The 14,870-nt window shown below is 43.8% G+C and overlaps 2 protein-coding genes across 2 annotated transcripts; both read left to right on the top strand.

Annotated features, from left to right (window-relative positions):
• Positions 1–5,542: 5,542 nt before the first annotated feature.
• Positions 5,543–9,324, top strand: LOC124062348 (shaker-related potassium channel tsha2-like). The gene is made up of 2 exons (XM_046395049.1): positions 5,543–7,458; positions 8,828–9,324. The coding sequence occupies exon 1, from the start codon at positions 5,984–5,986 to the stop codon at positions 7,424–7,426; it is 1,443 nt and encodes a 480-aa protein (XP_046251005.1). The 5' UTR covers positions 5,543–5,983; the 3' UTR covers positions 7,427–7,458; positions 8,828–9,324.
• Positions 9,325–10,145: 821 nt separating this feature from the next.
• Positions 10,146–14,514, top strand: kcna1a (potassium voltage-gated channel, shaker-related subfamily, member 1a). Its single transcript, XM_046395048.1, has 2 exons — positions 10,146–11,045; positions 11,763–14,514. The coding sequence occupies exon 2, from the start codon at positions 12,017–12,019 to the stop codon at positions 13,490–13,492; it is 1,476 nt and encodes a 491-aa protein (XP_046251004.1). The 5' UTR covers positions 10,146–11,045; positions 11,763–12,016; the 3' UTR covers positions 13,493–14,514.
• The last annotated feature ends 356 nt before the right edge of the window (positions 14,515–14,870 follow it).

The raw sequence follows: 14,870 nt of genomic DNA, 5'->3' as shown, positions 1-14,870 counted from the left end.
AGGTGAGGTGCGAAAGAGGAAAGTGTTTGAGTTAACGCTGAGTAAACCTCTGTGCTTCTGAGCGTGCAAGGCCTTGTAAGTGCTGGTGTAAATATGGTTCTACCTTTTAAAAACACACACACTTTAAAAACACTGGAGGAGAGGAGTTTTCGCTTGTAAAGTGATGGTATAGAAGCAGCAGCTCTGATTGGTGTCATGGACCCAGTCATCAAAGTGGCTAAGAGGCTAACTGATGATGATTTTTTTGTGTATAATGACCAAAACATGTCAGAAAGTAGAGACAAATGTCCACTACAAATCCCCAAAGCCTCAATGTGATACTTTAAAAAAGTCTTTTTGGTCCAGTCCAAACTCAAGGATATTCACTAAATTAAATTCAATTAATAAAATTGTTGTAGATGAATTTTCTGACTGTTACCTAATCAGTTAGTCAACTGCATGGTTAAACGTTGTGTGAAAATGTTCTGACCTCAGTCGGCCTTGGTCGTGGGCATGCAATCAAACGCCAAGAGAGTAGAGTCTGAGATTAGAATCGTGTAAACATAAAGTTACCAATAAAAATTACACTCTGAGACCTTGGGAGTCATCCTTGATTAACAACCCATGTGTGGTTCTCCGGTGAACTGATCCGCCTGCAGTTGCCCCCTGTGCCTGGATTTTGGACGACGCTGTCTACTAAAAAAGGGAAAGGCTTGATCAAGGAGTGAAATGATAATCCGAGGTAGGCATGAGACGGTACAAGCAGAGGTAATTCCAAGGGACCCTGCCCTCTGGATCTGAGGTATCTGGTTTCGTCTCTCCCCACATGCCTGGTCACCTATCAGGAAAAACATGAACATCAACTTCAGATGACAGCAGGCTAAAATTGGTGGTTATCAAAACCTAGGAACTGGCAAGGAGCTTGGCCGGGGTATCCACTTTCTAGAGTGGAAGCCCCGGGTTCAAACACCTAAGGGTGAGGAGACTGTGTGCTTCGCTCACTTGCAGAGAGGGTAATGGGGATAGCATAAACACAGCTTAGGCTCTATTAGGCAAAAACTTTCACACTATTAATTAGATGCAGCTGCACACGCTCCTCACATCTCAGCCATATACACTGGCTGATGAGTGAAGGGAAGAATGTACGCCGTAGTCCATACAAACTTCAGCACACAGTGCGTATAAGTTTAAGGTTTATGATAACATGTACTGTCTTTGGATTATTGACTCAGTATAGCATACAGGGAGAGCAAAAGAGAAATCTTGAGCAATAAGCAATGCTAACCCGGCAAGTGTCGTGTTGGTAATTTGCAGTTCAAAAGACAGAAGTTGTCAAAATGTGATGCGTTTACAAAGAAAGCTATAAAGTGTAAAATATAAATATCAGCCTCTGCAAATTCAATACCAGCAGGCTTGTAGTGCCTATGTTAGAACTGGGCCGAATTTGGTGGAAAAGTTAATAATGTTTTTTAGATGTCTAGATTACTTAATCACTACTTTGACGACATTTCACTTACTATGTTTCAAAACATGCGAGTCTGCTGAAATTATGGTTATATGTATATGATGTTTGGAAACACTAATTTATTGGTCAGATTTTGCACAGGTTTAAGTATGGGGAAGGATGATGGATTAAAAACCTCAATCAGAGTATATGTGATTTTATATTCTATATTTGTATCATCATGGAGTTATTTCTTAGAAAAATCTATTAAGAAATTCTTTGTGGATATGTATTAAAAATGTCTGTTTCTGTCAAATCCGGGTTTATGAATTCCTGATGAATCAACGCAATCAGAGTGTTGCTGTAAAGCAGTCATGCGCAGTGATTTGAGACAGAAACACTGGAGAATTTTAGTACAACTAGAGATATTCAATTCAATTCAGTTCAATTTATTAATATAAATAACGCCTAATCGCAACAAAAGTTGTCTTATGACACTTTCCAATTAGAGCAGGTCTAGAGCAAACTCTTTAATTTGATTTTTGGTACAGAGAGACCCAACAAAACCCTCATGAGCAAGCACTTGGCGACACTGGTGAGGAAAACCTTCCCTTTAGAAGGCAGAAACCTCGGAGCAGACCCCAACTCAATGTGGGCGGCCATCTGCCTTGATATTTAAGTGATTGTTACCACCGTATAATGTCTGGTGGTAGACACATTTATATTGCCTCATGGTACGTAGCTGAAAGCTATTGCTTAATGAGATTTCTTTCCATTCATGTCTAAGTTTTACATTCAGTAATGTGCTGTTTGGAATAATTACTAGTCATCCTTTGTTTTAAAAAGTCTATAGGTAAAGCAGGTTGAATCAGAGGCCTCCCAGATATAGCTCTACCTTTATAGACTCATTCCAGTCTGTGAGACGCTGTCATCACCAGCCCTACAGAGCGTACGTCAGACTGGGTCGAATGGCCCCTATTTCGTTTCGAGGGGAGTAGCTGGAACTGGAACGATGTAATTCAAAGGAGCTGTTGACTAGCACGGCTGACCTTCTAAAAACTCCTTCAGTTTATAACACACTCACACAAACATGATATGCACATGTGTTCATTCACCAATCGTACTAATAGCGGCGCCGGATACACACTTACAGAAATACACACACATACACACACACACTTTGTAAATACTTGGCCTGGAGTTCAGGAGGAGGAAAGCCAAGGGGAGTCACTGACACAAGTTGCTACTGTGGTTACCTCACAGTTGTAACGAATTAGTAAGTAACCTCCTTCTGTCTATATTTAGACAAAGACAACCTTCAGAAGATGAACTGCCATTAATGAAAAATGCTAATAAACATCCGCTCCTTTTAAATCAGAATATCTGAGCATCGCTGACGAGGTGCATTTGAGGATTATTATTATTTGTAACACTGGCATCATATTTATTGACATTACCAAAATTTTTTTACATCATGCTGTTGTGATTTTTTTTTTAGAAATGTAATTTATCACCATACAGTCACATTTGTTCAATTAGAACAGTATAAATGTCAGTCAAGATCACTGTTTTTCTCAATGAAAAAGATTTTTTTTTTCTGCAGAGTGATGAGAAAGCAGATGTTTTCAACAGTATCCTGTTACCATGGGGGTGTGGGTGTGGGGGGGAGGGGGGGTGTCTCCTGCATTCGTAGGTCGAGCCATTTATAACGATGGGAGGTTCCTCGCTGTCAGCATTCTTGTAACCTGCAAACTTTACGACATGTCTCTCTCAGGCTGCGTCTCTTTACATGCAGTCACTCTTAAGTGTGTGCGTATCTGTCTGCATATCAAAACGTATCGACCCACCAGGGTGCTCCGTATGTGTTATTATACAGCGATTCAGTAGTCAAAATATAATGTGAATAAGATGCTCAAATAATATTTTTGATTCCACAAAGATAAGAGGAAAATAACGCTGATGTATTTTGTAAAGTGACGGGGAGTTCGCTGCAGATGTTGACAGATCGATGAAGCTTGAATTAGTCTGACTGTAAAAACGTCCGACTGATTCATAAGAGTCACGTTTCCATTCCTCAGCTTGTTTGTTATTGTTTGTTTCCTTGGATATAGTGGAGGCCTAACACCTTGGCGTGACCCAGACAGTCCTTTGGTGAATGCTAACACATTAACAGCAGGTGGCACCGTGTCCTGACACTGACATTTGACTCTGAAATCCAAGCCTTTTTTCAGTAATGGAAAGGCCATAAAAAAGAACCCCTGCTTATTAACCTGACTGCAAAAAACCCTCTGATTTAAAGGTCTGTGATGGTTTTGTGATGTTACACCCACCAAAGGCTTCCTGCGTTCACCTAATAATGCAAACCGTCCCAGTTTTAATACCGCTGATTAGCACCCCTGTGCTATTGTTGTCATGCTCCTGTGTCCACAGCTGCAGCAACTGACATAACTGACACAACTTTATGAAGGCAGTGAAAGTGGAAGAAAAAGGATCTATAAATAGATCGCAATGCTGCAGTGCACATATAACTTAACTCTGTCCCACCAGGCCACATCTTTTAAACTTTTTAGCATTCAGTAGCAGAATTATTGAGCTCTAACATGAAAGAAAGCAGATGTCAAACTTGTGTTGGATAAAAGAACCGATGAAGAAGTAGGATAGAGAATATACCGTGTATATTCAGTATATATTATAGTCTTTGTTGTTTTTGATGTCTTCTGTTGTCAAACTGACTTCTGTTGATCTCAGGGGGGTCGAATTTGGTCCCAGTTGGGCATCTGGCCGTGTCCACTGGGAGGCCGCCCCTGAGGCTGCTTCATGTGCTTGTGAACTGCATGTTCATTTCACTACCATATGCCGTCTCTTAATGTCATTTCAGAATATTTGACCGTACGTCCAGTTGGCTTCACAGCCGCTGACCACATGTAACCACACCAGCCAAGAAGCTCCACATCCAGCTTCTTCACCTGCATGATTCTCTGTGACCAGCCGCCCAGACGGCTGATGCATTAAAATCTGCACAAGCTTTCAGAGACCATCTCAATGAAGCTCATCTGAGTGCTTGTCGTCCCCACCAGGGTCTTGACCTGACTGCAGTTGTTCGCTGTAAAGGACTCAAGTGGACAAATGCTCACCTCCCATTTTTGTTCTTTGGGGCATTTGTGACTAAAAAATGCTCATCTGTAACCCAAGTCATGTGAAGGCCACTGTAGCCCCATGTTTTTTAAGCATCTTCATATGTCACACCTGTCAGGCGGAAGGAGGGTATAAAAGAAGTGCTCACTAACACAAATTTTAACAAATTTGTGCTTAGAATCTAAGATAAATAGGTCTTTAGTATGGATAAAAAGTCTTAAATCTTTTAATTCAACATGTGAAAAAAGGGATGCAAAGACAAACTGTTGATATTTTTGTTGAGTGTACATTTAAATCAGTATGTTGGGAGTAAAAATGGCAGACATCATCACACAGCTATGAAATTTCACATGTGAGGCCAGGAAGGAAATGCTCATACCTGAAACTGATCAAATGACTGTTAGCTCACCCCTTCTCCATCAGTGCTGTGCTGTTTAAAACTATCCACATCCCTCCACTGTCTCCCCTACAACCGAGCCCTTCCCGTGCTCTGAACAGTCAGTATTATTTTGGCTGTGGCTTCCTGAAGATGCTCTCCTCTCTGGCTGCTCAGGTGTCAGTCAAGCCAGCAGTTTCCACTGGCTGGGCCCAGGAGGACCTCTGGTTACACGAGGCTCTGTGCTCCAAGGCATCAGGTTGTTTTAAGTTCAGTTATTCCAAGACAGATTTAATATGTAGCTGCAGAAAAAAAAACAAACTCACTACACTCAACAAGCTGGATCTATTTGTCACCTTCATCTGCACTCCTGGTTTCTATAACTGTAGACACGAGCTGGGTCCTGGAGGTTCCCCTTGTGACAAGAATAGCCCCATGATTTCATGAATGAGGGACCTGCAGGGTGAGAGACTCCTTTTCTGAGTCAACTGGGGATCTGGAAACCTTCTTGGACCCCGCTGTCAACAAAACAACACTGAGGAGGACTTTGATGTGAGATATATTAAAAAATAAATAAATAAATAAAATACTGACTTGCAATTGAAAGATTAACTTTGTAAGGATGCGTGTTTACTTATAAACCACTGCACTGCTACAGTCAAGTGAGTGAGTGTGAGAGGGACAGCGGCAGCAGCAGCAAGTGTCATCTGGTCTTCCAACTTGGGGAGGGCTTTGGAGTTTAAAATGGTGTGAATATGATAGCCATGGGTAGGCTGTAGCTTATGCAAGAGGGGATCTGTCTGCACCATTGAAAGCTGACAGTTCAGAGGCACTAATCTGACAAAAAAAGACTGTGTAAATCAACAACAGCTCAACGATTTTGGATTTCAACAAATACAACTGCTGGGATTTGGTGAGTGTAAGGGGGACTTTTCCTGAAACTGCGGCGGCTGCATGAGAAAGAGAGTTTGGAGGACGCACGGGCAAAAGGGCAAGAGGAAGGCACCGAGGGGGTGAGTGACGGATTTACCCTCGGAGGGGTAAAAAAGATGACTGTGGTGTCCCAGGAGAACCACGACGAGACTGTGGTTGTGACTCCTCTGTTGCAAGATGCTGCTGACCTGGAACCAGCGGACCAGGAATGCAGCGAGAGGGTGATCATCAACATCTCGGGCCTGCGTTTTGAGACGCAGTTAAAGACCCTCTCCCGCTTCCCGGCCACGCTTTTGGGAGATCCGCGTAAAAGGATGCGTTTTTTTGACCCGCTGAGAAACGAATACTTCTTTGACAGGAACAGGCCGAGCTTTGACGCAATCCTCTATTATTACCAGTCAGGAGGACGGCTTCGGAGGCCCGTAAGCGTCCCTGTGGATATTTTCCTGGAAGAAATAAGGTTTTATGAAATTGAGGAAGAGGTCATTGAGCTTTTCCGAGACGATGAGGGCTTGGCGAGGGAAGAGGAACGACCGATGCCTAATAACGAGTTTCAGCGCCAGTTTTGGCTCCTGTTTGAGTATCCAGAGAGTTCCGGACCCGCACGGATGATTGCCATCGTATCAGTCATGGTTATCTTAATCTCCATTATTATATTCTGCTTGGAGACTTTACCCGAGTTCAGAGAAGTCCCCGCGGTGGAAGACAACCACGTCAATGGAAGTGCTCAAGGCAAAACGCCCAGTCCGTTCACAGATCCGTTTTTCATGGTGGAGACGCTTTGCATTGTGTGGTTCTCTTTTGAGTTCACCATGAGATTTCTCTCCTGTCCCAGTAAACCAGCTTTCTTCAAAAACATCATGAACTTGATCGATGTTGTGGCTATAGCGCCTTATTTTATCACCCTCGGCCTTGATCTTGCAGAGCATCAGGGCAGCAGTCAGCAGGCTGCGTCTTTGGCCATACTGAGGGTCATCCGTCTGGTGCGTGTTTTTAGGATTTTTAAACTTTCCAGACACTCCAAGGGTCTCCAGATTCTCGGCCAGACGCTCCACGCAAGCCTCAGGGAGCTGGGCCTGCTCATATTCTTCCTGATTATTGGCGTTGTTTTATTCTCCAGTTCTGTTTATTTTGCAGAAGCAGAAGACCCCGATTCTGGATTTGCAAGTATACCTGATGCGTTTTGGTGGGCTGTGGTGACAATGACCACAGTTGGATACGGAGACATGTGTCCCTCCACCATTGGGGGGAAATTCGTTGGATCTTTGTGCGCCATCGCCGGAGTGCTAACTATAGCTTTACCTGTCCCTGTTATAGTGTCAAATTTCAATTATTTCTACCACAGAGAAAACGAGGAGGAGGAAAATGTTCAGTATGTACACGTGACTTGCGGACAGCCGCAGCAGCAGCAGCCCTCCTTTGGTGAATGTGATTCAACCAAAAGTAACCCATCACTCTCCATAACTGAATCCTATCAGGAAAGTGACGACATGGAAACTCTGACGCACCCAAAAGCACAGCCAGTGGAAACGTATACAGGGAAACTGACAGATGTATAAAACGCACCGTTGGAGGGCGGTTTTTAATTCTGGTGAGTTGTCTTCCAGCGGACATACAGATTAGGCTCCTTCACGTCAGACGCTGCAGCCGTTTTACGCACACTGTCTACAGGGTTTCCCAGGCTCACATGTTCCTGAGGTCTATAACTCTCACAAAGCTGAGGATTGGCATGATTTAGTTCAGAAGATAAAATCATTCCTCCCACTGCTGCAACTTCTTTTTTTTACTCTCTCATGTGGGAGCTATGGGAGAAAACTAAAGTCACTTAAGTGGGGAACTGTGCATTAACGTGTCACACTTGGGAACCATCTCATGAAAACACATGGGGACTGCTGGGGTGAACTAGTAGAATATGCATTAACTGGGCCACATGATCACAAACCTCTAAATATATGAGAGGAAATTGCAATAAGCAAAGAAAAATAAATGCGGAGATGTATTCTAGTATCTTAAGCACTCAAGTGGTGTTTACGCACAGGGAACTGAGTAGCACGAACCAAATGTTTGACTTTGTGTTGTTTAGAAAATCGCGAATCCTTTTCCTAAAGAACCAACACTTTTAGTAGGGCTGAGGTGGAGAGCTCAGCAGTGCGTCAAAGCGCTCACGACGCGCCGGACAACCGGCTCGGCGGGTTTGCACTGAGAAATGACACGAATTTGTCTGTCACAGAGACCGTCTGGGTTTGTTCTGGGTTTGTAGAGGCCTTGTGTATGTCTCTGGAGTGCGCCACGAACTGCAGTGTGTTTAGCCGGACGCACGATGAAGCTCTTATTTTAAATAACTTAGCAAAAGACGCGTACAGCTTGTGACCTTCCTCCCACCTCTAATAGCAGCTCTAACAGCTTGTTTGCCTGCGTGTGTGTGGAGTGGAAAATTGCTGGTTTAACCGAAGCTCCATCCCTCGGGCTACAAGAGTTTACACGTTAACGATATCAGTATTCCATAATTAAAAGATGAGCGTCTCGTAACCACAGGACAGTTTTAGTTCACCATAATGGGGTTGTTTTCTAAAAATAACACCTCTCACCATTCTGAAAATGAGTTTCCATAACTATGAGAGATAAGAGAAAAACATTTTTCTCTGCCTGCTTCCATTTGAATCTGATCAGAATGGGCAGAAGGAGCGAGTTCTGAGCGCCACACTGTGGATGGTAAAGACTCCTGCATACACCTCAGCTCACGCGCCACTATGTGCAAAATTAATAGTGTAGCTCGAGTGTCTTTGCGCTGTTGCAGCTGGCCTTGACTGATTTGGGACATAAGCCATCGAGATCATGCTCTTTGACTGGAGTATGCATCCGGACGCTTGTGATGGTTAACTAAGCTCACCAGAAGCCTGACTGCTTTCTCTTACCTCCTCATGTTAACACAGTAAGTCTTGTTTTCTGCTTACTTGCAGGAGGCAGACGATTAAAGTGAAGCTTGTTTCCCCCCTCAGAGTCGCAACAAAATGCACGAGTGGAATTGTCTTCTTCTGCAAAAAAACATTGGATCATTCTCTCACGGTTATTCGTTTGGGAAAATGTTCACCCAGCCTTATTGGACATTGTGTGTATCACCAGTAGAAAAGGAAAAATCAACATTCTCTTGTGTAGGCTTTATAATTGACCACGCTTTCTTTGTACAAATGCCTTGTGTATACTGCATTTTTGTAATTCTGAATTTTCCCCTTTCTTATGCAGCTTATTACGCAAAGTTGAAACCGCAACTTCCGTGTTGTTACAAACATTCAGATTGCATTGCAGCTCGCTGTAAACAACATAACCCAGAACATTACGATGCAATGTCTGCATGACATGAACTCATTGTGAATTATGGATGTAATAAAATATTTATTTTTCTAATTTAAACATGTATGTGAACTTAACTTAATCCTTTTTTATAAATAAATTATGAATCCGAAAATACACCACTCGTTATTTTCTTTTACTCCCAGTATAATACAGATCAGACTCACAGAAGACAAACGGCAAGTTATTATATATTTTCAAAATGAAATGTCTCAGTCTCTTCTCATTAATTAGTTCCGTCCACTTTATCGCGTTTGGTACTGAATGATGGACTAAAAGCACAAAACCAGACACTCGGTTGTCTTCCCACAAAACCAATTAACTTAATAAAATGTCATAGTGACAAATGCAGGGAGATTTATTTGGCTGGAGGAAGATTTTAACAAATTACCCAGAGCGCTGATGAATTCGTTTTGTGCTGAATGTCTGTTTTGAGAAAGTCGGAAGACAAGTTGCTTTAAGTCACTTCAGCTCTGCCCTTCAGTGTTTTTGCATGCAGACACGCACACCAACCCTCAAAGTCAGCAGTGAACAAAGTCTTATTATTGCAAAGAGGTGAATAAATTCTGGTGGAGGGGGGATTAGTAGTTTTGTAGTTTTCTGAGCCGAATCAGTCCACCTGCGCTGTCCGTGGTCCTGACACCCCCTCCCCCCACCCTTAACTTAGTCAGGGTCATAAAGTGTCAGATACTGGGTGTGAGGCGTCCACATCCGGGATGCAACCTCCCCCTGCATGTGATGCTGTTTCATAACGACGAAGGATGCAAACTCATTGTTGGCGGTTGTATTTCTCATTGCTGACTTGTGAAAAGACGAGAATCCCAAACCCAGATTTGGTCTCACAGGCTCAGCCACTGACACATCCAACCAAGGCCCTTGACATCCTTGAATCCTGGAGTGACGGGCTGAAAAGGCGGCTTCATCTCCTACCAGTTTGATGATAGGTCACCTCAGATGTTACACAGTGTAGATTTAGAGGTTTTGTTACCAGCTGTCCTTCTTTGCAGTCTGATTGCACCAGTGCTGGCACACAGGCGCTCCTGTTTTTGTGGTGTATGAAGAACTTCTGGCGGCGTGCTTTAGTAGAGCCGGTCTGCATTGCGTCGAAACCATCCAACCCCTCCTCCTCCTCCACCTCCTCCTTCTCCTGCTGCTCTCCCTCCCCTCTCTTTTTCCCTCACCTCTCCCGCACTCGCATGTAAAATGCACAGCGAAACTTGCTTGACATTGTGGGGAAAACATTTTGGACCTCGCTGCTGCACTTAATTGTCTCTCAACTGTCCGTTTTGTTTTTATGCTGCGCTCCGAGCCGCGCTCAAACACATCCTGTCCGTCATCTTGTCTTACTCGCAAAAAGCAGCAGATTCCTGCTGATGCAGTGATGTCTGGAAATGCCAGGGGCTCGCTTATTGCCCCTTACTGTATCTCCCCCCCCGAAATGCAGCGCAAGATCTTCTCCTGCGGTATACTGTAAGCTCTTCACGCCACCGTGCCTCCGCGCAAGCAACTACCGACGCTACAGCTTTGCCTTTCTGTCTTTTCCATCTCAGGCTATCATTACCACACTCACCCGAATTTCATCTTGCTGTACCTCATCTTGGTTCGCCGCCTAAAGGCGTTTAGACCCCCTTTGAGGGCACTTCGTGGCGGACACAGTTGGGATGGCGATGAGCTTACTTGGGATCTAGGCTTTTTTTTTCTTGCTGTTTTTTCTTTTTTTGGTAGGTGCATTGTAAAGTTGCCACATGACATCCTCTGGTGACCTGCTGTTGGATGATTTTACTCGAGGATAAGACGCATTCAAGACCTTTCAAGAATCAGCCCACGGTAAGCCTCGGAACTGCTGACTTATACAATAAATATCGTTTTTCTTTTTTCTGTTTTAGACCTACTGATGTTGATGAAGATTCTAGACAACCACAGTGTTTTTCTGTTTCACAGAAGCATTTTGCCCCGCAATAAGCCGGTAGGCTGCATTCATGTAGGAACATCAGATGGTTTATTATCAGTAGCCTATCAAATTATGCGTCACATCATCATTCAGGCTGGTTAGAGTGGCGTAGGATGGATCGCTGCCATGCACCTTTAAGGCTCAGAACCGCAGCGTTTCTGCGTTACACTAAAGTAAAAATCTCAACAGAAATATATAAGTGTGACAGAAAAACAGTTTGCTTAAATTACCCATGGAGTATTACCAATAAGAATATCAATGTTAGAATGTAGAAAATACCATGTAATGAAAGAAGATTGTCATAAACTCACTAAGGTGTACCACAGAGAGATGATACTTTCCTATTTTTTTCAAAAAAAATGTTTTAGAAATTCCGCATTAAGGTAAACGTTAACCTTTACTATTGGATAACTGATCAACTCTAATTGCAGCCTGAGAGTAAATAAATAAATAAGCTGCAGAAAATGCTGAGCCAGCAAATATCTTGGCTGTTTGATCCCATTATTTCCTCCTCCTCCTTCTCCTCCTCTCTCTCTCTCTCTCTCTCTCTCTCTCTCTCTCTCTCTCTCTCTCTCTCTCTCTCTGGGTGACAGAAGCATCAGTAACAACAGCAGCAGATGCACCGGAGAGCAGCAATGGTCAAGTCAGCGAGAACCGCAGTGGAGCCGCACTGAGGCAAAGCAGCCAACCAGCCCTCTCGTATCCGGGGACGTCTCCAACAATCTAAGGGGTGTGGGAAGCTGAGGAGAGGAAAATTTACCCTGAAGCTGAATGCCTGCTTAGTCAGACTAACCAACATCCCAAACCAACTCCTCCTCTACCTCTTCCTCCTCCTCCTCCTCCAAAAATGACCGTGGTAGCTGGAGACAACATGGACGAGACCTCTGCTGTCCCTGGCCACCCTCAGGACACCTACCCCCCAGACCACAATGACCATGAATGCTGCGAGCGGGTGGTCATCAACATAGCTGGTCTCCGGTTTGAGACACAGTTGAAAACTCTCTCCCAGTTTCCAGAAACGTTGCTGGGCAACCCCAAAAAACGGATGCGGTACTTTGACCCTCTGAGAAACGAGTACTTCTTTGATAGAAACCGTCCCAGCTTTGATGCCATCCTCTATTACTACCAGTCTGGGGGTCGGCTGAGAAGACCAGTGAATGTCCCCTTGGATATGTTCTCAGAAGAAATCAAATTTTACGAGCTTGGAGTGGAAGCCATGGAGAAGTTTCGTGAGGATGAGGGTTTCATTAGGGAGGAAGAACGTCCTTTACCTGAGAAGGAGTTCCAGCGTCAGATTTGGCTCCTCTTTGAGCATCCCGAAAGCTCAGGCACTGCGAGAGGGATTGCCATAGTGTCTGTGATGGTAATCCTTATTTCAATTGTCATATTTTGTTTAGAGACTTTACCACAGCTGAAAGAGGACCCAGTAGGTCACATGGTGACAGTTGGGAACAGTACTATATATTACAAGCCAAATATCCTCACTGACCCCTTCTTTGTCATTGAGACGCTCTGTATAATCTGGTTCTCCTTTGAGTTGATAGTGCGTTTTCTGGCGTGCCCAAGCAAACCGGCCTTCTTCAAGAACATGATGAACACGATTGACATCGTGGCCATCATCCCTTACTTCATTACACTTGGTACTGAGCTGGCTGAAGACCCAGAAAATGAGGGAGTGGGAGAACAGGCAACGTCTCTGGCCATACTCAGGGTGATCCGTCTGGTCAGGGTGTTTCGGATTTTCAAGCTGTCACGACACTCCAAAGGACTTCAGATTTTGGGGCAGACCCTCAAGGCCAGCATGCGAGAGCTCGGATTGCTGATTTTCTTTCTGTTCATTGGAGTCATCTTGTTCTCCAGCGCTGTCTACTTTGCTGAGGCAGAGGAGCAAGGATCCTACTTTGGCAGCATCCCAGATGCATTTTGGTGGGCTGTTGTGTCTATGACAACTGTGGGCTATGGGGACATGGTCCCGGTCACTATTGGGGGCAAGATTGTAGGATCTCTGTGCGCCATCGCCGGAGTGTTGACAATTGCGCTCCCAGTGCCTGTCATTGTGTCCAACTTCAATTACTTCTACCACAGGGAGACCGAGGGTGAAGAGCAGGCCCAACTGCTCAACGTTAGCAACCCCAACATCCCCTCTGAAACCAACTCCAGCCGCCGTAGTTCATCCACCGTCAGCAAGTCAGAGTACATGGAGATTGATGGAGACATAAACAACAGCATCGACAACTTTAGGGAGGCAAACCTGAGAACTGGCAATTGCACTATAGCCAACCAAAACTGTGTAAATAAAAGCAAGCTCCTTACAGATGTTTAGACACAAGTTAGGACCTTGGGATCTCTATGGGACTGTGATATGTGGAGTAGACCATCAGTAAGGAATGCTTCATTTACCTCCCCAAAACACTCTATGGCATTAGGCCTACATCTATGCTCAGCTATATAGAAAGGACACAGAATAAGCAAAGCTCTTAGAGTATATGACAGGTAGATAGAATAATTAATTCCCATGATCCTACAAATATATTGGTACATCAAAAAATAAATCATCAATTATTATGCATCCATACGGCTCCCTGGAGGACGCAGAGCACACACTGTCTTATCAGTTGACGGCGTGGTTATTAAAATCTTATGCATGGAGTACAGATAACATTTCAGCAAGTTGCACAATGCATCAGAAAAAGTCTGCAGAGACATGCAAGCATCTGCAGCCAAGTGGTAAGCGCCAAGAAGTTTGGTGAACCTTCACCCCCTCCCCACCCCCCATCTCGTCTCCTCTCTCCCTACGAAGGATCTACTATTCAGCAAAGCACCTTATAGGAGGAAGACTGATCTCTCTTGTTTGGATGTAAACAGATGGTGATCTACATGCTTCACGGACATCTGCAATGCTGCTGTTTTCCAGCAGATGCTGTAAATGTGATATCACCAAGTGATTCAATGCCATGCCCTTTAGATGCAGCACAGCACAATGATAAAGTGAGCTTCACTCTAGCATGATTACAGACTTTCCATTTTGATAACGGCATGCACGAGACATATCTCACATAATGGAAAGGATGTTCTTTTGGATACTTCCATCCACCCCTTCTCACCCGTTTTCATACTGAGTGCACTGGATGAGTTTTTAATTTGAGATGCTGAGCATTTAGAAGTATAGAAATTGAATGTTAAATCTTTAGGGAACAGTACATAAATGAGATCATAGCATGAAAAAAGTAATCTGCATTATAGTCTGTCGACTGAGATACTTTTGTATCCTATTTAATGCATGACATGAGTATACAGCTTGTTGCAATTCAGGCACTCTGCAGTGCCCTTTTGTCAAGGAAACTAAAGAAGTCAGATTCTGGATGTTTCTGAATTGCGATCAAATATAGCCAAACCCACCCTGAGGATGCAGAGTTTCTAATTTAAAAGTAGTCAAAGAAACTGAATAAACACTATCAAAATGCATATAAGCATAATAAGCACCAATTACAGTATTACATCAATAGTGCAGTGCATGGATGTTCTCTGAACAAGAAATGTTAACACACCATTAGTCACGCTTCCATTCCCACGTCAAATTTTAGTACACATTGGTTTGGAATCAATACCAAAATTTCACCTCATAGTACAGAGATTCCTGACATTAGTTGCTAGTGCCTTTATCCCTTTCACCAACAGGACCAGTGAAAGTGCCTCTCTGT

Source organism: Scatophagus argus, chromosome 7 (assembly GCF_020382885.2).
Source record: "Scatophagus argus isolate fScaArg1 chromosome 7, fScaArg1.pri, whole genome shotgun sequence".
Lineage (NCBI taxonomy): Eukaryota > Metazoa > Chordata > Actinopteri > Scatophagidae > Scatophagus > Scatophagus argus.
Note: the sequence above shows the minus strand (reverse complement) of the source record. Positions and strands in the feature narration are given on the sequence as shown.